This window comes from Garra rufa, chromosome 10, assembly GCF_049309525.1.
Source record: "Garra rufa chromosome 10, GarRuf1.0, whole genome shotgun sequence".
NCBI classification, from domain to species: Eukaryota; Metazoa; Chordata; class Actinopteri; order Cypriniformes; family Cyprinidae; genus Garra; species Garra rufa.
The window spans coordinates 16,346,307-16,373,767 of NC_133370.1; the positions used below are offsets into that span (position 1 = coordinate 16,346,307).

Sequence of the window (27,461 nt, forward strand, 5' to 3'; positions counted from 1 at the left end):
CTCACTCTTTGGGCACAAGAGCTGCTTATTCAATAATTCAGTGCCTTTTGTGGTTTGCTTTGATCCAGGAGGCAGCAAAATGAAATGTAAAATGTTTATCAAATTGTGGTTTGCATCACAATGCGTTTTATCATTGTTTATACATGATTGTTTTTGTCCTTGTATAAGCCATGTGTCCCTTGTCTGTCTTTAAGACAAAATGTGAGCATTACTAATTGATGGTGCAAGTCTTACGTGATTCAGTCAAGGTCAGCACTTTCCTTATTGCAAAACAAGGTCAGCATATCTGGATGCGGCGAAGATGTTGCAGTAAGTTTACAGTCTGTTCTGCGGACTGCAGCCTCACTGTCAACTTACTTTGTTCACTGAACCATGGAGAATTGGAGAGAGACAGTGAATGAACTCATTCGCACACAGTGGTGCATCAGTAGTAGCTGCAGAGAATGCAGGTCTATTTTGGTTCTGTAGCAGATTCACCAAGTTCACCTAATCTACACCTGACACATCAGCCCAATTAGACCCTGGATTACGCACAGGCATTCATTCACATGCAAACACGTACATGCTCACAAACGTACAATCACGCACACCGCCCCAAGTCTAGACTGCCTCGCTTAGCACAGTTAGACTTGAAGTGCTTGTGACAGCGGGGGGAAGAATGGCTTTAATAAGTCATTCTCGTTCCTAAAATAGCCAACGCATGGTCAACCACGTCCTTACGCGCACAAAGATGTATTCCGTCACCCTCTCTCTGCCATTGGTCGGGATTGGAAATTGCGTCACGTCACTACTCCCTTTTCCATGTTCCAGTTTGAGTTAGTTCCAGCATGGAGTCGAGGGGATATGTTCAGAATAGTACACTACTTGAAGGGCTAGTTCACCCAAAAATAAAAAAAATCTGTAATTAATTACTCACCCTCATGTCATTCCATTTAAAACATATTCAAATAGAAAGCAGTTATTTTAAATAGTAAAAATATTTCACAATATTAGTGCTTTTGCTATATTTTGAATCAAATAATGCAGGCTTGCTGAGTAGAAGAGAATTTTAAAAAAAAAATATAAAAAATCTTACTCTTCAAAAACTTTTGACCGTCGTGTATGTTTAGAGTTGTAAAAGTTCTTAAAGTATTAATTTACAATTCATACACTTGAAGGGATAGTTCACCCAAAATTACAAAATTACTCACCCTCATGTTGTTCCAAATCTGTGAGACCTTATTTGTCTTTGCGTAACAAATTAAGATAATTTTGTTGAAATTCAAGAGCATTCTGACCCTGTATAGACAGCAAAGCAGCTGACATGTTCAAGGCCCAGAAAGGTAGTAAGGACATTTTTAAAATAGTCCATGTGACATCAGTGTTTCAACCGTAATGTTATAAAGCTATGAGAATACTTTTTCTTTCGTAAAATTATAGTTGAACCACTGATGTCACATGAACTGTTTCATCGATGTCCTTACTATCTTTCTTAGTCTTGAACGTGTCAGCTGCTTTGCTGTCTATACAGGGTCAGAATGCTCTTGAATTTCAACAAAATTATCTTAATTTGTTTCGCTATCTTGGATTTCATCAAAAATAGCGTAATTTGTCTTACATGTGACTATTCTATATGCTTTAAATTAGGGATGCACGATATGAAATTTTTTTTACCGATACCGATAGCCGATAATTAAGTCCTTCTTGTGGCCGATACCGATACCCAATACGTTCATATTTTTATATGATAATTTTGTGCACCCAGGAGAATACAAAATCTAAGATAAACTAATGAAATGTATATTATGTATCTGGGTCAAACAATCATATCAAACATCTGTCCTGACTCTTCAAAAAAATTTTTTTTTTTTTTTTTGTGTGTGTGTAAGGCACCACAATTCTAAATAAATAAAATGCTTTGACATTTGTCAACCTGGAAAAAATGAAAAGTGCATCATGGAGTAACGTCAGATGTCCAAATGTCTGTTAAAGCTTACATGTAGTCCATTCTTATTGATCATATTATGAATGTGTGCAGCAGCCAAATCGTACAAGGCGGGGAATAAAACATCAGAATCGAGATAAAAACATCTCAACTTTTCAGAACGCCGCAAGTTCAACGCAGGTCATGTGACACGAACCAACCAATCAGCTTCACCCTTTCCCTTAATAACATTGAAAGCACTGCCAAGGTGGAGAAATATCTTATCATAGCTGTACAGGAATACAATTTTTAAAATAAATTTAAAAACAGAGCTACTGCAAGCGATTTTTAATGCTGACAATCCATTTATCCTTTGCTGAAACATCCGCGTCTTTATGGAGAGCGCAGATCATGTTTGCTTAGCAACGGCAGACGCAAAGGCAGAGCAAGCTACAGAGCATTTTGGAAAGAAAGAGAAAGCGGCGCGGCTAGCGTTTTCCACGCGTTTTTAGGCGCGACATGTGAACGGCCCCTACAACAGATTCACCGCGAATTGACCTCTGAAGTGAGATATAAGATTTGTTGTGTTAAAACTTGACGGCATTTTACCTCCTCTCGGAATCCTTGCTAAACATGTGTTGCAAATAGCAATAGCATTGTCCTCCTCTTCCACCGTGAAAAACTTCCAGACCGGCGAAGACGATGATGATGACACAGATGATGACGTATTAAACGCGACAAAGTCCGAGAGTCACTGCAGTTTACAGCTGCAGTCACTTGCACTCGGAAAGCAGATGAATCTCAGATAAACCAGACTGATTGATTGATTTACCAGCAAGAGTACTTTATCGGATCGGATTTCATTTATTTATCGGAGCAATAAAAATGCCGTAATTTTTACCCATATTGGTCGATAATTTATCTGTCCGATAAATATCGTGCATCCCTACTTTAAATGTAGAAATAAAAGGTATTGTGTAGTATTCACCATTTTTAAACTCTTCTACTCATCCTCATTTTGTTCCAAACCTGTACGGCTTTTTTTTCTGTGACACAAATAGTATGTTAAAAGATGTGCACAACAAAAAAGACGTTCATTCATAATATTTTTTCCCATATAATGAAAATGTCTGCTGACTGAGGCTATCATTCTGCCTCACATCTGTTCTTTGGAACTTGAGGGTGAATAAATGAATAAATGATGACAGAAATGTCATTTTTGGGTGAACTAGCTCTTTAATATGGAAGCCCATTTCCGCCACTGAATAGGGAAAAAAATGTTATTGCGACTTTTTATCTCACAATTCTGACTTTTTGAACCGTGAGATATAAACTCACAATTGCGAGTTGTAAAGTCAGAATGTGCAGATGTAAATGCTAGTTTGTATACCGCAATTCTGACTTTTTTCATGCAATTATGAGTTTTTTTTCTCAGAATTGTGAAATATAAACTTGCATTAGTGAGTTATGAAGTGCAATTTTGAGGGGAAAGAAAGACTATGTACTCAGAATTGCGAGTTTATATCCCGCAATTCTGACTTTATAACTCACAATTGCAAGTTTATATCAGTTCTGAGCAAAGAAAGTCAGATTTGCAAGTTTGTATCTCTCAATTCTGACTTCATAACTCGCAGTTGCAAGTTTATCTCATGCAATTCTGAAAAAAAGTCTGATTTGTGAGGTTATATCTCACAATTCTGACTTTATAACTCATAATTGCAAGTTTATATCAGTTCTGAGAAAAGAAAGTCAGATTTGCAAGTTTATATCTCACAATTCTGACTTTATAACTCTCAAATACAAGTTTATATCTTGCAATTATGAGTTTATATCATGCCATTTTGAGAAAAAAGTCAAATTTGCTACTTTATATATTCTGACTTTATAACTCACAATTGCAAGTTTATATCAGTTCTGAGAAAAGAAAGTCAGATTTGCGAGCTTATATCTCACAATTCTGACTTTATAACTCTCAAATACAAGTTTATATCTTGCAATTACGAGTTTATATCATGCCATTTTGAGAAAAAAGTCAAATTTGCTACTTTATATATTCTGACTTTATAACTCGCAATTGCGAGTTCATATCATGCAATTCTGACTTCATAATCAGTTTATATCACACAATTCTGAGAAAAAAGTAATTTTTGCAATTACAAGTTTATTTCATGCAATTCTGAGAAAAAAGATTTGTGAGCTTATATCTTGCAATTTTGACTTTATAAATCGCAATTGCGAGTTTATATCATGCAATTCTGTTTTTTTTTTTAATTTTTCAGAATTGCACATTTTTTTATCCCAGTTCTGAAAAAAGGTCATAATTGTGAGATATAAACTGACAATTGCGAGTTATAAGGTCAGAATTGCATGATATAAACTCGCAGTTGTGATTTTTTTTTTCACAAATGCGAGTTTTATTTCACAATTCTTTTTTTCTCAGAATTGTGAGATATAAACTTGCATTCGTAAGTTATGAGGTCCAATTTTGAGGGTAAAGAAAGACTGATATCTCTATATTGTGCAGTATGAACTAGTTTTCTGTTCTAAACATAGCCCAGACCAGCCCTAGCTCTAGCCAGCCGTGAGCATGGCACAAGATGCTACCAGTTCTTGTTGTCTATGTCTGGTTTGTAATGAGCCAGGGCTATTCGGCTTGGCTATAATTAATAGATTACTTTGAGGTGAAATATTGATGACGCTAAGCGGCTCATATGGTTTTTGTTTACTGGGTAGGGGCCATTGTGTGTGAAAACTGACAAGGCAATTTGGATTTTTTTTTTTTTTTTTTTTGGTAAAAGTGTGAAGTATACGTCTATTTATCTCACTCAAACAGAGTTTGTAGTGTACTGCTGGGAGCCTTATGCTTAAGTACAATGTGCCACAGCTCAGCCCTAGTGTCGTTATGGACTGTGAGCTTTGTGTAACGTTCATTAGGGAGATGTTTATTCTTTGATGTTGGTGTGTTTGGCAGAGTAAGCGGGCTTTTATTTCTGTGGAGGTATGTGTGTATTGTGTTTATAGCAGCAGAATTGGCTTGTTCAGCGGCTGAGAAAGCACTTTTAGATGGGATGGTGTGTGTCTGTGTGTGGGCTCTCGGTCCAAACGTGTATGTTTTGGAGGAGGGGATGTGTGGACAGATGGTGTGTGGTGACTGTCTGCAGGGGTGTGGACCTCATTCGGGTGCACAGACACACATTCGGCACACGGTTATGTCTCAACATCCAATTATCAGACTCAACCTCTCCCCCCCCTAAGGAGCAACAAATTAAAGTCTCTTATGCACTCTTCTTCCTCATATCCATTAATAATTTGTCATATTGTTTATTTTTTATTTTTGAGATTTATTATTATTATTATTATTATTATTATTATTATTATTTAAATAAATATATAAATAAACTATTCATGTTAATAAATTCATATTTAATTAATATAATATATTTAATTATATATTTGTTTTTATGTGTGTATATACAGTTAAAATGAATATAAATATGAATGTTATTATTACTTTTATTATTATTACATAATCAAATAATACATTTATAATAAATATATAAATAAAAACATAAACAACAACAACAAAAAATATATATAATTTATTATTATTAATATATAATCAAATAGAAATCAATATATAAATAAACATCAATTAATATTTTAATTATTTAATATTTTGTTATTATTACACAATCAAACAGAAAAAAGTTTAATTCTATTTCATATTTTATTTCATTATTTTATTTTAAATGCGTGTATAACAATTCATATTAATTATAAAAAATATATTTTATATTATTATTATTATTATTATTATATAATAAAAAATAAAGTAATATATAAAAAACAACAATTAATGGTATAAAATGTAATATTTAATTATATAATATTAATAATAATATTTAATATGTAATTATACATTTTTTATTTTGTCTGTGTTTTTAATGTTATTATTATTATTATATAATCAAATGGAAATAAATATATAAATAATCAACAACAATTCATATTTTAATGTTTGTTTAATGTTTAATATATATAGAATTACTTTACTCTTTTATGTGTATATAATAATATATAATAATAATTATTATATAATCAATTAGAAATATATAAATAGCAGCAATTAATGTAATTAAATGTAATATTTTATTATAAAATTTCATTTAAATATTAAAATAATATTTAATTATATAATATTTATTTTATTTATATACATATAGTATGAGGTGTATATATAAGTTATAATATAACATTTAAAATGTAATACTCTTTTATATTTTATATTATATATATTTCTATTTATTATGTAAATTTTTTTATTTTATGTTTGATATCTATCTTATATTTCTTTATTAATATTTATTTGGTAACACTTTACAATAAGGTTTATTAGTTACCATTAGTTAACTACATTAGTTAACATTAACTAAGAATGAATAATAATTAAATAAAATACAACATTTATTAATCTTAGTTCATCTTAGTCTTACTAATGCATTATTAAAATCACAAGTTGTGTTTGTTTAACATTAGTTAATGCACTGTGAACTAACATGAACAAACAATGACTGTATTTTTATAAACTAACATTAGCAAAGATTAATAAATAGTGTAATAAATGTATTTTTCATTGTTCCTTCATGTTAATAGTTCATACAGTATCTAATGTTAACAAATGACACCTTACTATAAAGTGTTATTAATTTTAAGTTTTTTTTTTAAATATATATTTTTAATTTATTTATTTTATATACTTTCTTTTCTCAAGAAGGTTTATCTTGTTTCAAACATGTGTTTAGGGTAAAAAAAAAAGACCAAAACACTGATGAAATGGGGGTTTTGTCGTGTGTTCTTTGTATTGGCTCATTGACCAGGATCTGGCCTGATTTCCATGTAATCTGTCTTCCTGCTCCAAACGTGGCCGGAAGAACGTGTGTTTGTGTTAAATGACCCAGCAGAGCAGGAACACAGTTCTTGGGAATGAGTTTATGGTGAGAGATGAGTGGAAGGATATTTAAATGTCATGTTTTGCTCAGGTCCTAATCTGCTTTATGACCTCCTATGAACTCATTTTATTCTCAACCAAAGGCTTAACCACAGGAACAGGATGGAGAGAAACAATTTCAGGGTTTTAAAGCTGGAGTGGATCATTGCTGTACCACTAGCTGCACAAAAGGGAATTGGAAAAAAAAAAAAAAAGATTTCCAAATGATTGTTCATCTTCTGTAGAGCTGTACAGCTTGTGAGCCATGAGTTCCCTCTGGAATTGTATTTTGGATTTTTAGCAGTTTTTGATTAATGAGTAAAAAATAGGTCATTACATTAGGGATACTTATAATGCTTTGGAGTACAACATAAATGACACACAGTCAAACTATGAACATAAATCTTGAAACCAAAGTTTTTTGTTAAACATATTTAGCTAAATACAGACTAAACCTGCTGTAAAGATGTGACTTTATATGCTTGTTGAATCAAACAACCATTTCCGTCCTTATGCAACTTTTTAGCATTTAAAGGAGAGATATCATGAAAATCTGACTTTTTTCATGTTTAAACATGCAATTTTACTGTTCACCTTCACAGACATAACTGTCTGTTTTTGTAACTCGTGTGTATTTAACATAAACGTGTGTGTATTTGACAGTTTAAGCACAATAAGACATGAAAGAGAACTTAGTTTAGTACTCACATGTAATGTGACAGCCGCTTTCTGTGTGTTCGTCCCAGCCTCAGATGAGACAAAAGAGCAGTGGATTTATTCATTTATTAACTGTATATGCCATACAGATCTAACATAAACATGCAATTTATTTCCCAGATGTTTACTTTCACAGACATAAGTGGCGTTTTTTTGTAACTCATGTGTGTTTTGAACATTAAACTTGTGTGTATTTGACAGTTAAGGCGCAATAAGACGTGAACAGTGTTGCCAAGTTCGCGGTTTTCCCGTGGAATTGGGCTACTTTCATACTTTGGCCACGGGTTGAATGGACCCCAATAACATGATATTTATCCCCTGGAATGCTCATTTTAAAAGAGCCCCACCACAAAATGTGTATTTTACCCCCGGGGCTAGTTTTGAGTAGCAATTAGTGGGTTTTGTGGTGAAAACCTGGCAACCCTGGACATGAAAGAGAACTCACATGCCATGTGACAACCGCTTTCTGTGCGTTTGCTGCGGATGTATGTGCTCAGAAAACCCTATATCAGAAGTTTAAACTAATATGGTTTAAATGTAGATTTAAGTGCGATAGACATGATAATCAAAACCCAACAGATGTTTTTTAGCAGAGTATCTGACGTACAAGTTGTAAAGGCACAGCCCTATTCTGGAAAAAACCCCAGTGAAAATTAATGCTAACCAAAGATCTTCTAATTAGAAAACAAACTTAAAGGGATAGTTCATCCAAAAATGAAAATTTGATGTTTATCTGTTTACCAGGGCATCCAAGCTGTAGATGAATAGAACACAAACAGTCAGTCATATAATGGCAGTCAATAGGATCCACGGCTTTGAGAGTCAAAAAACATACACAGACAAAGCCAAAATAAATCCTGCGGCTCGAGGTCTTAACACACGAAACAAACGGCCTGTGCAAGAAACTGAACAGTATTTATATCATTTTTTTCTTCTGACTGTCCTGAGCGTGTTCACAACAGCTGGCGAGTAATCCGCCACTGTGCTCTGGCAAGTAGACGCACATGCGGAAGCGACCTGTTGTGCGTATATGTCACTCATTGTTTATACAGTGCAGAGAGATTGTGGGTGCGACGACTACTTAAAATGGTAATTAAATGATCGGAGGAAAAAAATTATATAAATACTGTTCAGTTTCTTGCGCAGGGCGATTGTTTCATGTGTTAAGACCGCAATGTATCATCACGAACCGCAGGGTTTCATTTGGTTTTGTCTGTGTATGTTTTTTTTGACTCTCAAAGCCGTTGATCCCATTGACTGTTTTTATATGACTGACAGACTGCAACGGTTTGAGTTAAAAATCTTTGTTTGTATTCTACTGAAGAAACAAAGTCACCTACATCTTGGATGCCCCTGGGGGTAAGTAGATAAACATCAAATTTTCATTTTTGGGTGAACTATCCCTTTTTAAAAAAAGGCAAATTACATCATGACTAGACGGCTCTATTGGTGACTTCCAGTCATGTCGGAATGATCATATGTCTATGATGAGCACACATGAACACTTTAATGTCTTAATTGCTATTGGCAAACTCATTACCTCAGCTCTTGTATTCCTGACGCGTATGCAGTAGAGCATGGTGCTAGCAACAACCAGGGAATGCATCATCTAATCAAATAGATACCTCAAATGCAATGTGAGCCACTTTAGATAAAAGCGTCTGGCGAATGCTTTCTGAGTATCATGTAAAAGATTAATTGTTATTGATTATAAGTTGTGTGATGTATGATTAATATTGATCTGGAACCATTTAGTTTGTACATAATTAGTGCTGATGATGAAAACATAGCAAAAAAAGCAATAACACACTACTTTTGCTGATCTATGTAAAGAAAGACTTACTATATTACCATATTTTCCATCATTCTTTGTAGAAGCATAAGAATGATAAAATATACAAATAAAACATCAATGACCTAATGCGCATGTTGAATAAGCACTAAAAAAGAGAATTAAAATATAAAATCTTGCTTCACTTTACTCCAACCAAAATCACTTAAAGCCACTTAATGTTGCTATTACCACTGAGAGAGCAATACTGAAATTACCACAGTGTTTAGACTTCAAATTCAATGGACAGATTGTTTACTTATAATGCTCTCTGCGAGTAAGTTACACACCACAGCTTTAAACAAGATATTTTTGTATATTTGATTATATTTTGTTCCTTTTAATTAAGTCATTTGGCAACATGCAAAATGAATCTTCCTGACACACACAAGGGGTTCATAACAGTAAATGTGTTTATACAAAAAGCGCCACGCCGTTGGATGAACATTTAGCTGGATTACTGAGCATCATTTCATTAACCTGCTGTTGCAGGGTAAATATGTAATGACATATAGACCATTTCAGAGTTTATTAAGAGTGCTGGATTTAATAATCTAAAGAGGACAAAAAAGCTGGCAGGCATATTTGCTGACAGCACGGCAGGGATTTGTGTGTATGTGTGAGTTTCGTTACCATAATCACTCAGTTTGTGTGCGCTAAAGAGCAGTGTAGGTATGAGTGTGTGTTGCATTATCATAGGTTATAAATTTTCACATGTGTACCTGCCTGTGTGTACTCAGAGCTATTAAAAGCTTTGATTTTGTGTGTATATCCGGTCACGAAAGGGCAGACAATGACAGATGGGCCTGTATTGCAGCGGAAGAGCTCGATGTTCTTATTTAGATACACCGCTGTACGCTTTCTTCTTGTTTCTCTGATGGAAAGACCTTTTACTTTGCCAGTCCGGCCACAGAGAGCCCTTCCATCATGAAGAGCACTATCGACCGTGTCGTGCTGTCTTCACCGCTCATCAAGATACGTGTCCTCGAAGGAGACAACCTCCTCCCCGTGCCCTTCCTGTGCAGGGTTACAGCAGGTGGCCGAGCCCCCCTCTCCCTTCCTCGCTTCCGCCCCACTAGACTCTTCCCCTCCAGAGAAGCTCTATGTTTCTGTGGCTGTGTGAATCTCACGCTCCGGGCCGAGTGCAATTGGCTTGGCTGCAATGTGAATTTTTTTAGGCAGCTCTCCAGAGGGCTGGAATTCGCCTTTGGGGAGTTAGGGATGTAGGACACAGGCTTTCCATCTATTTATCTGTTCCTCTTTCTGTTTAGGAGATGAAATAGGAAGGGGTCCACAGGGGATAGAAGCATTTTCTTTTCTTCTCTCAGTTCATTAAAGATGTAGTGACAGCCGCCCTGTCACCCAGAGAAAGGCCGACCCCGGTGTGGCTGTACTTTGGCGCTGTGAAGTGTTTGTGGTGATGTGCAGTGACGTTCTCGTGGGGTAAACGCTTGACTGAGGCATCTGCTGTCGTTTTGAACACACCTGAGCTCTGCGGCGACAAAACTGTGAGCTGGAACAACAACAAAGCCATCGTTGATTTGAGGTTATCCTCCTTAAATCCCGCTAATCCTCTTTTTCATGGACACAAACACTCCTGAGCTGCACTCAAGCGAAAACTGTCCTCCTCTTAAGGCCTGTTCACACAAAGAATGATAACTAGATAGCTATAATGATAAATATATTAGCATTCACGCCAATGGATGATAACGTTCTGTTCTGTTTATGCAAGCTCCATTTTTGTTGTCTGCCGCTTTAAATGCTTGAGCCCTTTAAAGTCGAGTGGATTTTGATCAGCTGTTAATGTTTTGTTCAACCAGAGAAAGTTGTTCTGGTTACAATAATGTGGTTACAATAATAACATTTCTCTGTGGTTGTTGTGTGAGCTTTCCTATTCAAGGAGTTTGGTTGACAGGCGATCTGACCAATCATAATGCTGAATCTGCCGTTTTTGTCTGATAAACTAACCAGTAGTGTTAATTTCGTCAGACGAGACGAGACGAAATATGTTCGTCAACGACCTTTTTTTTCATGACTAAGACGAGACGATGACAAGACTGCACCACTGTCCAAAAACGCTGACTAAGACTAAATTAACATGCATTATTGTTGACGAAAAAAGACGAGACGAAAATGTTTTGCATAAAATAAAAACTAAGATAAAATCTCTCTTCATTTTCGTCTACAATCGTCTCTGCTTTTTCATCAGCTGTTACGGCTTTAAAATATTCAAACTGCGCTTTGGAAGCGCTGGCTGGCGCTGAGCCAGAGACGGACGAGCTCTGCGCTTGTCTTATAATCACAACTATGCAGTGTTTTTAACCACATAACGCTTATTTTAGGTTTCAGACATTTAAATACACATAAGTACTAGTAAAAGGAGACATTTAGAGTTTGTAAAATACACACATCGGTCTATGGAAGCAGCAAATAACAATCTATTCAAATATAATTTGCCGATGTGTTTTATTCATATCACATACACATAGGCTTAGTAACTAAAAAGTTCACTCTATTCCTCTTCTAGTTCACCAGCCACTTACTTGCATGTATTTCGGGAGAAACGGATGAATGTATATGTGCTGTAAATACGGCTGACAGGACTCTCTGAGTCTGAACGGCAGCGCGAACAAACATGGCCATTTATATAGGGTTTTAAACGACGAAACATACTAATTCACACATATTTGTGAATCGGAATATTAGATAGTTCATGGCATGGTAAGCAAGTGTGTGAGTATTCTGGATAAAAAAGGAAAAACGAAATAAAAGCGATATATCTGTCATACAGTGTTATTGTGTCTGTGTTGTGTCACGTGACAAGCTTGATGCGTCACCATGGAAACAATAAGGAGGAACGTTCTAAAATAACGGTCACTTAAAAAAAACTCACTCTCAGGGGTCCGCTAGAATATTTTAAACTCACCACTGAAAGGGTTAATCATTTGTGAATGTGTCTCCTAATTCAGAAATTGAAAACCAGACACGTTTAACATTTGCATTCAACAAAAATCATTCAACAAGTGTATTTTGTCAGGTAATTATGACATTTAACCAATGTTTGAGATATGTGAAACACTTTTTTTAACTGAAATGTGTATCAGTAATAATCTCAGTAATAATGTGTTATTTTAAAAAAAGACTACAATTTTTTGACTAAACCTAGACTAAAATATATTGAGTTCTTTTTTGACTAAAACTAGACTAAAATTAAAAGACTTTTAGTCGACTAAAACTTGACTAAGATACCTTGAGTTTTCTTTTGACTAAAACTAGACTAAAATGACGAGACTTTTAGTCAACTAAAACTTGACTAACAAAAAAAGATATGTGAATGACTAAATATGACTAAAACTAACAAGGACATTTGGCACAAGACTAAGACTAAGACTAAATTAAAAATAGGTGACGAAATTAACACTACTAACCAGACAGAAGAGTTGATTAACATCAGTGGACTTGAACTTGAACTTGAAAAATGGTGTGTATTGACGTCTTTCCGTGGTTGAAACAAGATACTTCATAAAACAGAGTTCATTCATGTTTATTTTGTGCTATAGCTAGTAAAAAGGAAGAGATGATCGGTTCACGTGCCACATGAACTGAGGTGCTACAGCATTCTGTCAAAACACGTTACCCTCTGGGATCGTCAAACATGCCGGCACGGTTTGTGGCAGTTTCTCTAATAACCCCAAAAGGAACTTAAATTACTCCGTCATTTCTGATTGTACAGATAAGACCAATACATCAATCGAATCTGTATAGGGTCTACTTTTATTTGTATACACTCATAACATAACATAACATAACATAACAACAAAACAGTGTGCTTTTGCAAAATAAAGAAAACCAACTTACTGTTCATTTTCTTGCACAGACGGATTGTTTGGTGTCTTAAGACCTCAATGTATTGTCACGAGCCGCAGGGTTTAATTGTTTTTTTTATCAACTCTTAAAGCCATGGAGCCCATTGACTGCCATTATATGACTGACAGACTGCAACGGTTTGAGTTAAAAATCTTTGTTTGTGTTCTGCAATTTTTGGATGCCTTGGGGATAAGCAGATAAACAGCAAATTTTAGTTTTTGGGTGAAATGTCCCTTTAATGAAGATATTAGCCAAATTTTTTACCTACCTGACCGGAATTGATAAGAACAAACTTAAATGTTGTCAAGATTCTTGCTCTGGAAATCCTGGTTCAGTTTGGCCAATCACAATTCATGAAATGTGGTGAAAACCCTCTATCATCATCTGATGCTCTATAAATAAAATGTATATAAAGCACTGAATCATCATGGTTGAGTTATGCTGTAATTGGTGTGTCTGTGTTTGGATTTGATTTGATTGACAGGAGCTGTCCACTCTGCAGTGTGAGGTGTGCATCCTTGTGTTCTCGTTGACGGACAGGCGTAGCTTCCACCGGATCGCTCAGCTCCGCCTACTGTTGAGGGAGACGCTGCCGCACACCCCCATCATCCTAGTGGGCAACAAGAGTGACCTTGTGCGCTCCCGTGAGATCAGCACAGAGGGTAGGCCTGTTTTTAATCCGTGTCCTTGAGCCACAAATCCCATAATTCAACTCGATTTGTTGCATAGCTGACAGGGATTAATGGTAATTAAAAGAATAGGGTCAAATGGAAGAATAATGCTTTATAGTTCATGAAACCTTGTAAACACAAATAGAGAGAGACTGAAAGTAATATGCAATATAAATAGAACACAAAGATCGATTATAATTCATTAGACCACTAGATGTAAGGGAAAGAACCAATTAAAAGACTATTGAAAGATGATGTTCAAAAAATGAAAATTACCCATGATTGCCCATTACCCATGATGAAGCAAATCAATGCGAAAATGTCCATACTTAAAACTTTATAAACCATCATCTCTAGCTTCTCCTAATTGTTGTATGTGTGGTGGCGTTCAAGCGGATGATGTAGGTGTAGCGTAAGCTCTGGTGGGAAGTGACGAACGCGAAAGTGCAGAGGAGCAGCAGTCATATCTTATAAGTACAAAACAAGGATTTGTAAAGAAAAATGTCAGAGGGTTTTGATATGTAAAAGCCGTAAGGAGACTGACTTTCCTTTGCTTGAAACAAAACTTGCTAGACTACATTTGTCTTCTGGAAAACATGTAACTATCTTCTGTAGCCTCTGAAGGGCAGTACTAAATGAAAAAATATGATATTTAGGCAAAATAGGAAAAATTTACACATCTCCATTCTGTTCAAAAGTTCTCCCCCCCCCCCCCCCCCCAGCTCTTAATGCATTGTTTTTCCTTCTGGGGCATCAGTGAGCTTTTGAACCTTCTGTAATAGTTGTAATAGTCCCTCAGCATGAAAATATGGATCTAAAAATCATACAGTCATTGTTGGAAAGGGTTCAATACACAAAAATGCTGGAAAACCAAAGAATTTGTGGGACCTGAGGAATTTTTCTGAAGAACAGCAGGCATTGCTATTTCAGGACAAACAAGGGACTCATGAACAAAAAGCTGAGGATCATGCAGGAAACAACACGGTATTAAGAATCAAGGGGATGTAAACTTTTGAATGAGGTCATTTTTATAAATTCAACTATTATTTTCTCTTGTGGACTATATGTAAACATCTTTATGAGAAATATCTTATTCAGATGACCCTGCTTATTTTGGGTAAAATAATTTACATTTTGCAGATTTTGAAAGGGGGATGTAAACTTTTCAATGGGGATGCCATTCTCTTGTGAACACGTGCACGACAGTTAGCGAAAGTTAGAGATTGCAGTTTATAACATTTTAAATATGGATATTACTCTTACGCAAAGGACTACTTTTACAATGATTGGACGCACTTTTTTTGAGCTTCAAAATCTTGACCCCCTTTCACTGCCATAAAGCTTGAGGGAGTAAATCATGGGGTAATTTTCATTTTTGGGTGAACTATCCCTAAGTGCTATGAAATTAAGCAGGAAATTCTAGGAAAATAAGAATAAAATGTAGGATCAATTTCAATACAGTAATTTATAGTACAAAGCATATAATTCAACAGGTATTTTGTCCACACATGGCTCCCTGTGGTCCACCTCTGTCTGTCACACTTGTGAGTCATCTATATTAACCTCGCTGCTATGACTCAGCTTTTGTCTAAATGCTTCTATCTCCATCTGGCTGTATTTATATTAGGGGCTTCATGGATTCCTGGCAAGAAAAATCACTCACTTATCAGCACGAACAGGTGCTGCTAAGAGATGTGTGTTTGTAAAGTAGGCACATTGTCCATTTAGGGCTGATATGGAATATAGATTAGCTTTGCTGGTGTTTTCCCAGGAGGGCAGAATTTAGCTCAACTAAGTTTAGTTTCTGCCGCAGTATTTTAAATAAATGGATTTCTTTAGATGCAATGTTTTTGAAAATTGCATTTAAAATACACATGGGAGGATGGTTGCTTATCATTTCAAATTATGATGTTTGATTGTTTTCAGAATTTTAGTTAAACTCCTAGGTCAAGTCTTAAGTAGCACGGGTATATTTGTAGCAATAGGCAAAAATACATTGTATGAGTCAAAATGATTGATTTTTCTTTTATGCCAAAAATCATTAGGATATTAAGTAAAGATCATGTTCCATGAAGATATTTTGTAAATTTCCTATCATAAATGCATTAAAACTTTATTTTTGATTAGTAATATGCTTTGCTAAGAACTTCATTTGGTCAACTTTAAAAGCAATTTTCACAATATTTTAATTTTTTTGCACCCTCAGATTCTAGATTTTTAAATAGTTGTTTCTCGACCAAATATTGTCCTATTTTAACAAACCATAATTAATAAAAAGCTTATTTATTCAGCTTTTATATGATGTATAGATATTAATTAAATAAAATTACCCTTATGACTGGTTTTATGGTCCAGGGTCACTAATATGCACTATTAAAATTGTATATATTAAATGACCATGGCTCATAAAATCTAAAGGGGCACGTGTCCTCTCAGTGTAAATTGGCATAATGCTTCTGGCTGCTTCCACAGTCATGCTTGCATCTCTCTCTCTCTGTGTCTCTTCCTCCCTCTCCTCTTTTCTTCTCATCTGTTTGTCATGCTTGGCATGTTTGGGACATTTTTTTTTATGTTTGCTCTGTATTATCTCTCACCCACATTGTGCTGGTGTTACTATCTTTATGTATGTGTGTGTGTGTATACGTATGCCAATGCTGGTACATGCACTCATATTCTCTCCCTCACACCTTTCTTTCTCTAATTCTCTCCTTCTCCTGCGTGGTGAAGTGAACCCCCTGTGCCATGTGTTTGCAGGGCTGTGATAAGAAGGATAAGGAAGGAGGACAGAGAAGCTTAGAGTGTTGTAATCATTAAGAAAATGGTGTGCAGGCACTTTTATGTATTAGAGCTGATAACAGGACGGTTCCACGGGAAGGACGAGATCAGAGGTGCTCTGTTCTTTCAGAAAATACATCTTCTGTTTCTATCACTGCTGCTCATTTGCCGTAAATATAAACTACAACATTGCAAATCCAACATCAAATTAACATTTAAATCCAATATTTAAAGGATTAGTACACTTCCAGAATGAAATATTCCTAATAATTTACTCACACCCATGTCATTCAAGATGTTCATGTCTTTCTTTCTTCAGTCGAAAAGAAATTAAGGTTTTTGAGGAAAATGTTCAGGGTTTGTCTCCACATAGTGGACTTCAATGGGGACTAGTGGGTTGAAGTGGGTTCTATGGTGCCCCCGAGTTTGAACTTCCAAAATGCAGCTTCAAATGGCTCTAAACGATCACAGCCGAGGAAAGAAGGCTCTTATCTAGCAAAACGATTGGTTATTTTCTAAAATTTTTTTTATAAATTTAAATACTTTTTAACCTCAAATGCTTGTCTTGTCTAGCTCTGTTTGTACTTTGTGTAGAGATCAAAAAGTATATAAATTGTAAATGTTTTTAGAAAATAACTGATCATTTTGCTAGATAAGATCCCTCGCCTGGGATCATTTAGAGCCCTTTAGAGCTGCATTTAAACTGCATTTCAAGTTCAAACTTGGGGGCACCATAGAAGTCCATTATATGGTGAGAAATCCTGAAATGTTTTCCTCAAAAAACATTTCTTTACAGCTGAAGTAAGAAAGACATGAACATCTTGGATGACAAGGGGTGAGTACATTATCTACATTACATTTTTGAAAGTGAACTACTCCTTTAAAGCTGCATCATGCTATATGGAGAAAAATCCAGGAATGTTTTCCTCAAAAACTTTCATTTTATTTCAACTGAAGAAAGAAAGATATAAACATGACATGTGAGTGAGTAAATTATCAGGATTTTTTTTATTCTGCAAATGAACAAATCCTTTAAGATACTGTTGTGTTCAGATTTTAGACATGATGGTCTGTTGCTATTCATGCAAAACGTATAAATAGCTGCTTGCGAATGTTACTGAGATGGCTACAGAGTGCCTCTAAAGAGACTTTGATAGCTCTCTTCTCATCTAGCTGCACAATTTGAATGAATCATGCATGTCAGCTGCACAAACTGTGTGGGACGAGTTACACTCCAAAGTTTAATATTGTATGCTTTAGGGGGTTGTCATTCAACCCTAAGTCTTTCAGCGTGAAGTCTTTCAAGCCTAAGTATTCAAGCACTAGCAAGCACATACGATGGGTGTGGCTGGGAGAAAAGGACCTTGTAGGATATGCAGAGGACAGTTATGCGGACACATCTGTGCTTAGCATATTTATTCCCCTGGGTGCTGCAGCCAGTGTGGTCATCAATACGGAAATGTTCAGTCTTTTTCGGTCTGCATCTATCTTCCTGTCTTCGATACAAACACACAAGCACACACTCGCTATGTACTCAGCTGCATGTAAATGGGTTTAATTTACATTGTGTATTTGCGAGTCAGCTATTTAATGCTGACATTCAAGCTGTATTTAAACATACACACAGACATCGGATGCGTACATGTTGTAAGGTCATATAGATTAAATCATCTCAACAGAGACGCCCAAACCTTATGCTGGAGAAGATGAGTCTATAGCCATAAACAGAATTTACAACTCTGAAGGACCGTAATACTACACACATGTGATAAATCTTCATGTCTGCTGTGGCAGAACGAATGGGTTCCCCTTCATTTTTTTTTTTTTTAAGATAACTGGGTCAATCGTTTTATAGGGGTCATATCCGATATGTTTTATCATTTATTTTTTCCCTTAAGTCTATTTATTTTTTCCCCACCTCAACCCTCTCCTGAACAATTTCTCCTGAACAATTTATCCTGAACAATTTAACCTCTGTCCCTTATCGTTTTGCATTGCATTTTATCCTAAGCAACTTTGGCATATATATACATACACCGTGCAGAATCTGCAAAATGTTTATTATTAGAGGGATCATACAAAATGCATGTTATTTTTTATTTAGAACTGACCTGAATAAGATATATTTTACATAAAAGATGTTTCTATAAGTGAAAATAATAGTTGAATTTATAAAAATGACCCTGTTCAAAAGTTTACATACACTATACACTTGATTCTTAACACTGTGTTGTAACCTGAATGATCCACAGCTTTTTTTTGGTTTAGTGATAGTTGTTCATGAGTCCCTTGTTTGTCCTGAACAGTGAAACTGCCCGCTGTTCTTCGGAAAATCCTTCAGGTCCCACAAATTTTTCATTTTTTCAGCATTTTGTATGATTTTGAGATCCATATTTTCCCACTGAGGACAACTGAGGGACTCATATGCAGCTATTACAGAAAGTTCAAATGCTTACTGATGCTTCAGAAGGAAACAATGCATTAAAACCCAGGGGGTGAAAACTTTTTGAATTTGAAGATCAGGGTAAATTTAATTTTTGTCTTCTGGGAAACATGTCAGTATCTTCTGAAGGGCAGTACTAAATGGAAAAAAATATGATATTTATGCAAAAAAAAGAAAAAAGTTTCAAAAGTTTTCACCCCCCACTTTTAATGCATTGTTTACAAGGTGTATGTGAACTTTTGACCTCAGCTGTACATATGTGTGTGTGTGAGTGTGTGTGTGTGTTCTGAAACAATTCTTATGCACTTCAGTGCTGCATATGATCATATCTATTTTATAGCTGATATTCTATTCTATAGCTGATTTTTTTCCAGGATTGTTTGATGAATAGAACATTCAAAGAACATCACATATTTGAAGCAGAAATCTTTTGTAGCATTATAAATGTTATTTTTGATTAATTTAATGCATTATTGCTGAATAGAAGTATAAATTTTATTAGTATAAAAACATTACAAAATCCAAACTTTTGAACGATTATGTATTTTCAGTTTTTGTATTCCTTGTGAATCTGTCACAATGTAAAGATGATTTTATTAAAAATGGGATATCACCAACTATACTGGATCTACAGGGGACATCGAAAGCTAATTTTCCACAAGTTGGTATGATTCTTTAGGGTCTTTATGAAATGTCTGCAACATAATTTGGTTAAAATTCTTCAGTGGTCACGTAAAACAACACCTTTTTACCTCGTCAAAAATGGTTCTGTTCACAGCGAACCATTTTGGTGCATGTCTCTTTAAATAATAATGAGCTACTGCTCACTCCACCCATCACTCCATCAAAAACAAAACTAATTCACTGCATCCTCAGTGGCTTTGATGTCGGGAGAAAATTAAGACCCTTATGCTCACTGCAAAACACCTGCATTGTACAGTTGTTGCTACTGCTGGCGGACAATGTGCAACTGAGTGTGCAAATATGCTAAAATGAGACAGTCCGTCAGCGATCGTAGGCGTGGCCTGAGCAGTATGACATCATACTGCTCAGAAAATCAAAACGCCTTGACAAATGAGACTGTTTAGGTTTTTTGGGAATTAAAAAAAGGAGTGAATGGATTTTTATAATTGTAGGGTGGTTGTTTCCACACACTGCTAAGAGACATTATATGCAAACACCATGTAAAAGTAAATTTTACATCTGATGACTCCTTTAAATGACCTCTGTTATGAAACCTCTTTGCAAATGAGCGATAACGTTTGCTTATGTGTGACCCTGGACCACAAAACCAGTCTTAAGTCACTGGGGTATATTTGTAGCAATAGCGAAAAATACATTGCATGGGTCAAAATTTTAGATTTTTATTTTATGCCAACAATCATTAGGAAATTAAGTAAAGATCATGTTCCATGAAGATTTTTTGTAAAATTCCTACTGTAAATATATCAAAATGTAATTTTTGATTTGTAATATGCATCGTTAAGAACCTAATTTGGACAACTTTAAAGGTGATTTTCTCAGTGTTTTGATTTTTTTGCACCCTCAGATTCCAGATTTTCAAATAGATGTATCTCGGTCAAATATTGTCCTATCCCAACAAACCATACATCAATAGAAAGCTTATTTATTGAGTATAAATTGGTATAAATCTCAGTTTTGTAAAATTTAACCTTATGACTGGTTTTGTGGTCCAGGGTCACATATAGTGGGCTTGCTGTTGGATCCAATCAAGTTGCCACTGCTCCATCCTACAGTAACAGCCTCTTTGCAAAGCCTGTGACAGATTCACAGAACAATCCGTGCTGAAATGTGTCACACAAACTGTTAAGGTTGAATTGAAATGATCATGGACCATGGTAAAAATAAACATCAGCCACATATTTCTATAGCTGTGATCTTTCAGAAGGATATGATGCCAGGATCAGCACAATGTTTGGTGGGCTTGTCATTAGTTACACGCTGAACCAGCTGTAACATATATTATTCTGGCAGAACACTAAATATTAGCATCATTTTATTGTTGTTGTTTTATCTATCCTACTTCATCATTACTTTACTTTCTCAGGCCAGGCCAAGTTGCTAGGCGTAGTTGACGTGTAAATGTGGGTGGTCAAAGTGTGAATGTTTTCATTGTTATGCTGACAGATTTTCTGAACAGCCTGTCATTTCAGTGTTGTTATTGTTAATATAACTTAAGCTATTATTATTGTTTCAGTTAATTGAAATAAAAAAAAAAATAGATTTTAAAAGGATAGTTCACCCAAAAATTTTTATCACCACATGATTTACTCACCCTCAAGTTATTCTAAGTGTATATGACTTCCTTATTTCAGACAGGTATAATCAGAATTCTATTAATAAATGTCCTGGCTCTTCCTAGCTTTACAATGGCAGTAAATAGCCGCTGAGATTTTAAAGCAAAATAAAGTGTCCATTAATCATAAAAAGTGCTTGATACGGCTCCAGGGGTTAATAAAGGCCTCCTGAAACGAATCAATACTTTTTCTAATGATGTAGTCATTCTGTAAGCCCTGGTGAGAATATGCTAATCTCTGGGAAAACAGAATTCTCAGATGTTTTTCTTTACAAATCCTGGTTTTATACTTTTAATTTGTGAGCAGTGTTTTGCTTTGCTCTCTCATTAACTCTTCCGCGTTGATTACTCTGATTGTATTTATCTAAAAGAAGAAAGTCATATAAACCTAGGCTTGAGAGTGAGTAAATCATGGGTGAAATTTCATTTTTGGATGAACTATCCCTTTAAAGAAGAACTTCACTTCCAGAACACAAATTTACTGATAATTTACTTACCCCCTTAGTCATCAAAAATGTTCTTTCTTTCTTCGGTCGTAAAGAAATCATGTTTTTTGAGGAAAACATTTCAGGATTTCTCTCCATATAGTGGACTGCTATGGCGCCCTCGAGTTTGAACTTACAAAATGCAGTTTAAATGCAGCTTCAAAGGGCTCTAAATGATCCCAGCCAAGGAAGAAGGGTCTTATCTTGTGAAACGTTTGATTATTTCTCAAAGAATTGGACAATTTATATACTAACCTCAAATTCTCATCTTGCCTAGCTGTGCGTGTACTCTGTGTATTCCGGTTCATGACAGTTAGGAAAGGTTGAAAAAATTCCAATCTCTCAACTTTAAAATCATCCTACATCGCTGTTTTACATTTTGTACAGGCAGAGCTATACAAGACGAGCATTTGAGTTTAAAAAGTATGGCTAGGATCGTTTAGAGCTCTTTGAAGCTGCATTTAAAAATTTTACTTTACTACTTTGTTATTTAATTTTTGTTTATATCCCGAAAGCACATAACGAAATTACTCAAACTTGAACTAAAATTAAACTAAAACTAAATCTGTATTTCACATGTTTCATGATACAACCGCTATAAAACTACATGTGATCTCTGGATTGGCATGATACATGTTGTCTGTTTTACAGTTTTCTCAGTCTCCTCCTCCTCATCTGTTTGTTTCTTCTCTCAGGTCATGTCACTCATCCACAATTGTGCCGTCTAGTCGACAAACATCTAAAGTGATCTAATTCAATCCTGTCCACACACCTCCGAACAAACACACCCACACATACAGCAAGCATTTAGCCTTTATTTCTCTTTTCCTACGGCCGCTCCGTGCTCCATTAAGTCCCACTCAATTGATTCAGTTATCTAACGCTAATCTGTGTTGATATGACAAGAGATTGTCAAACTCCATCTGCGTCTGTATCACTCAACCTCTCTCTCTCTCTCTCTTTCTCTTTCTTTGACAGAGGCACACTCCAGCGCAATGATGTTTGGCTGCCTGTATATGGAGCTCTCCGTCTCTCTGGATCACCGCACTAATGACCTGTTGGAAGCGGCTGTGAGAGCGGCCCGGGGCCACAACTTAGGGCCCGGCTGGACGGAGGGGTCCCCCACAACGGCCCGCCGAGAGAGCTTGACCAGCAGGGCCAAGCGCTTTCTGTCAGGGCTCGTTCCGCGATCCCACCTCGGGGGCCGGGACAGAGAGGGCGGCAGAGACAGAGACCTCAGCAGACACAGAGGAAGCAGGATGCTCAGGCAGAAATCACGTTCTTGTCATGACCTCAGTGCTCTAATGTAACCGAAAACGTCCAAGAGAGAGAAGGAGAGGAGGAGTTAAAGGAGGCTAGAGGAAAGATTTCAGAACTGCATGTTAAGATTGACAGGTGAGGAGATAAGAGACAGTGTTGCCGCACCACTTCACAGAGGAGATAATTCTCTGGAGATATTACCTAAACTAGTATGTGTGAAATTAGTTGTTTATACCAGTCTCTCAGTCATTGAACGTGACAGTGGTGCAGCGAAACCTAGCAGTGTATAAACTATCTTGACAGAACATGACCTTTATGGTTCTGAGAGACTTGTAAGCAGACAGACCGACATAAACATAGCACTGGATCTCAGTATAATGAGTGCATCATGCTAGCTGTGGCAGGCTGTTAGTGATAGAGTAGCTCCTGTAGTAGAAGCATGCTGACACAGCACGGATGCAGAACCGTAATAAAAGTCCTGTTGTAAAAAAAGAAGAAGAAAAAAAAAAAAAAAGCCCACCGGCACAGAATAAGATGCTTTAGTTAATGCATGGATTTAGCGATTTAGCTTTTCTCACTCTACCTGCACAACGATAGTTTATTTTCAGGTTTAGGGGAACCAAATAAAAAGATTTAAAGTGAAGGAGTTATTGAGAAAACCATATTGGTCTACAGTGCTGCACGGTATTGGAAAAAACTGACATTAAGAGCCTGTTTACACCAGGTGTAAATGCCCTCCAAAACACTTTCAAGACGGATTTAAATCCAATCTTTTAAACCACTTCAGGAGCGGGTCTGGAACACAATGCAAGTGTAAATGCATAAGGTTGTTGAAACCACATATGTGACCCTGGAGCACAAAACCAGTCATAAGGGTCAATTTTTTTGAAATTGAGATTTATACATCATCTGAAAGCTGAATAAATAAGCTTTCCATTGATGTTTGTTAGGACAACTCTTTGAAAATCTGTAAACTGAGGGTGCAAAAAAATCTAAATATTGAGAAAACTCCTTTAAAGTTGTCCAAATTAAGTTCTTAGTAATGCATATTAATCAAATCAAAGTTTATATGTTTACAGTATGAAATTTACAAAATATCTTCAATGGAACATGATCTTTACTTAATATCCTAATGATTTTTTGCCATAAAAGAATCGATAATATTGACCCATACAATGTATTTTTGGCTATTGCTACAAATAAACCTGTGCTACTTAAGACTGGTTTTGTGGTCCAGGGTCACATATGACAAAATACAGAAATTCACCAGATGACTTGAATAAGTTATATTGGGAAAAATAAAAAATTCTAAAATTATTTTGATGAGGAGTGCATCTGCATGAAAAATAATTATTTAAAAAATAATTTAATTTTTTTTTTTACTTTTTTTTTTGGGTGTTTACACTTGGGTGTACTCTTTACAAGAACCAATTCAAACATCTAAAGTAAAAAAGAATAACTTTCCATTTCAGTTTATATTTCCACAGTTTTTCGCCCATTTAATCTGACTATGAAGTGATGATAATTATTATGATTTTTATTGTGGATAAATAAAGATGTTAAACAAAATAGGGGGAAAAGATTTTAATTAAAAATACATTCATAGTATGACTACACTCTTAAAAATAAAGGTGCTTCAAGATGCCACAGAAGAACCTTTTTATCTAAATGCTTCCATAAAGAACCTTTGCCTCTTAAGAATCTTTCTGTTTCACAAAAGGTTCTTTGTGGTAAGAGAAGGTTCTTCAGATTATAAAAAGGTAAGAAAGAGATGGTTCTTTAAAGAACCTTTGACTGAATGGTTCTTCATGGAACCAAAAATGGTTCTTCTATGGCATCACTGTGAAGAACCTTTTAAAGCACCTTTATTTTTAAGAGTGGATAAAATGACAATACTAATATTTAATTATTTCTTCATTTTGAAATATCAACTATCAAGCTTTTATTTTGGTGGTTTGCCATAGATCAACACTGTGAAACACACAGAAATCGAAGTCCTGCCGATTTGATAATATCAATATTGTGATATTGTTTAGAGCAATTATTTTAATATATATCGTGCAGCCTTGTTGGCCAACTACTAATAGGAGTCATCTCTATGGAGAAAACACTGTGTCCTAACCAGACGCGGTATAGCCTGGAAAGTCCAAAAGAAAAGAAAATCTGTCGTGTAAAGCGACCTAATACAGTTGATTTTGAAATGCTATTTTAAGATAAGTTTGTCTGAAATAGATTATACTATAATAACAGACTCCTGATTTAAAAATAGCATACAACAGGAAATAATAGAAAAAATGTCAGATGTTGTGTAAATAATTTCTCAAGGTCGGTGATGAAGAACAAAGCTTTCATTCATTTAATGCCACTAACCTGGAAAACCTTTCAACAGATCCAGTGATTAGTTCCTCCTCAAAAGCGCTCATTGGTGCTTTGTAACTTAGCTTTGCTCTTTTTATCACAGTATCAAAGCCACTGAAGATATTTGATGTTTTATACACATTTTTATGATACGAGATATCATTATGGGCTGGGCTATTTGGCATTACAACCAAGCAACAGACAAAATATTGCTTTATGCCATTACTGCTAGTTGGGACATGGTGTTAATCACAATGTGAATTTATGAAATTTATAAAACTTATGAACTTACAAAATTATTCTTGATCCAGTGGTGCACATCAGGTTTATTAGCTAACCTCATCCAAACGATGATGTGTTGACCTCTGAGTGGGGACGTTTTCCCATTGCAGAGGCATATGGCGCCCAAGAAATTAGCTTTTAGAATAATCACAAAGCATCGTGCAACATATGCGGCTGAATCAGCGCAGAGCTGCGGAGGAGTGGTAATGATATTCAGAAGTTTTTTTATTGTCCTAGTATAAACAGTCGGCCAGTTGTGGTAATTGCGAATTGTACCTTCAAGGGCCTTTTTTACAAGCGGAATTAGCACTTGCTAAAATAGTTTGCATGTGCGCTTTCCGTAGCGTGATGAACGATTTGAAAAAGCGGCGTACAGCTGATTTAACATCCTTTAAAAAACACATACCCCTGGTTTGTGGTTGAAATTAATTGGCTTGTCATAATTTTGTAGAACCAGAAGAAAATATTCATAAACATAAGCAATGTTTGTGATTAGGTACTGATGAATTTCTCCCACAAACAATTATTGGTGAAATGAAATCTTGACGCACAGTAATGACTTCACTCAATTAGGCTTAAAGTACATACTCAGATATTCACCTATAATGAAGTCTACACCGTAAGGAGGCCCACTCAGAGCAAAATCACATGGTAATTGATTGTTTTAAGATGTAATGGGACATTTTGCAATGTAACAGCAAAATGTTGTTGTTCTTCTGGTATTAAAGTCTTAATTATGTGCACTCGTAATTAAACTCCAACGATGTGGTGGGAGTAATACACAGACCTGTTATTTAATGAGCATAAAATAAGAAAGCAGGCAATATTAGGTAATCAGTGTTGGCAGGGAAAGCAGATTGGTCTGTAGAGAGAGCTTTGATAATGTCCCTCGAGTCAGGAAGGACAAACTCCAGAGAATAACTCGGTTGTGTCAAATCGCCGTCGAACTAATTTGACACCTCGCTCTATTATGAAAGCAAGCCATCTTTATGCTCAATTCTGTCTGACAACTGCATAAACCGACTGACTCTCATTTATACGGGTTGATTGTAATAAATAGTATTTGGTATTTAGCTGCACGCTGTAGCTAAATGCAAGTCTCAGAGATCGAAAAGGCACTTTCAGACAACGCCATAAAACCCTGGGTTCAGGTTGAAACTATAAACCTTTACATTTCCTCTCACTTTACTTTCCTAAATGACTTGTCACCAAAAAGGAACGGATGTTAGGACAAGCAATATTGAGAATGGCCCACTTTGTCATGTAGTCTTAAAGCATGTAATGTCTTTTTCTCATATCGTCTTTGTCATGAGGCTCACCAAATAGGACATGGGTGATTGGTTGATAGGAATTTTGTTCATTTCAACCAATGTTAGAGTTAAGACCCTTTCAAATGACTTGCATCAGGGCTTCAAACTTGTGTCATAGACCGCTTTGACATAAGAAGTGTTGCAGAAAGCATCACGCACAGTGTACAGTGGTAGCAAGAAAGTGGATAGGAAACATTAAAAGCATTAGGGCTCTATGAAATCTCTTTTATTTTTTAAAATTTTCTAGGCTGTTTT

The 27,461-nt window shown here is 35.7% G+C and overlaps 1 protein-coding gene across 1 annotated transcript in view; it reads left to right on the forward strand.

Moving 5' to 3' along the window:
* The window catches only part of rem2 (RAS (RAD and GEM)-like GTP binding 2), a 34,237-nt gene extending 9,617 nt beyond the window's left edge, over window positions 1–24,620 (forward strand). The window contains exons 4-5 of the mRNA XM_073849796.1: window positions 13,790–13,967; window positions 22,975–24,620. Coding sequence (XP_073705897.1) covers window positions 13,790–13,967; window positions 22,975–23,306 — 510 coding nt within the window. The 3' untranslated portion in view covers window positions 23,307–24,620. The remainder of the gene's footprint in view (window positions 1–13,789; window positions 13,968–22,974) is intronic.
* The last annotated feature ends 2,841 nt before the right edge of the window (window positions 24,621–27,461 follow it).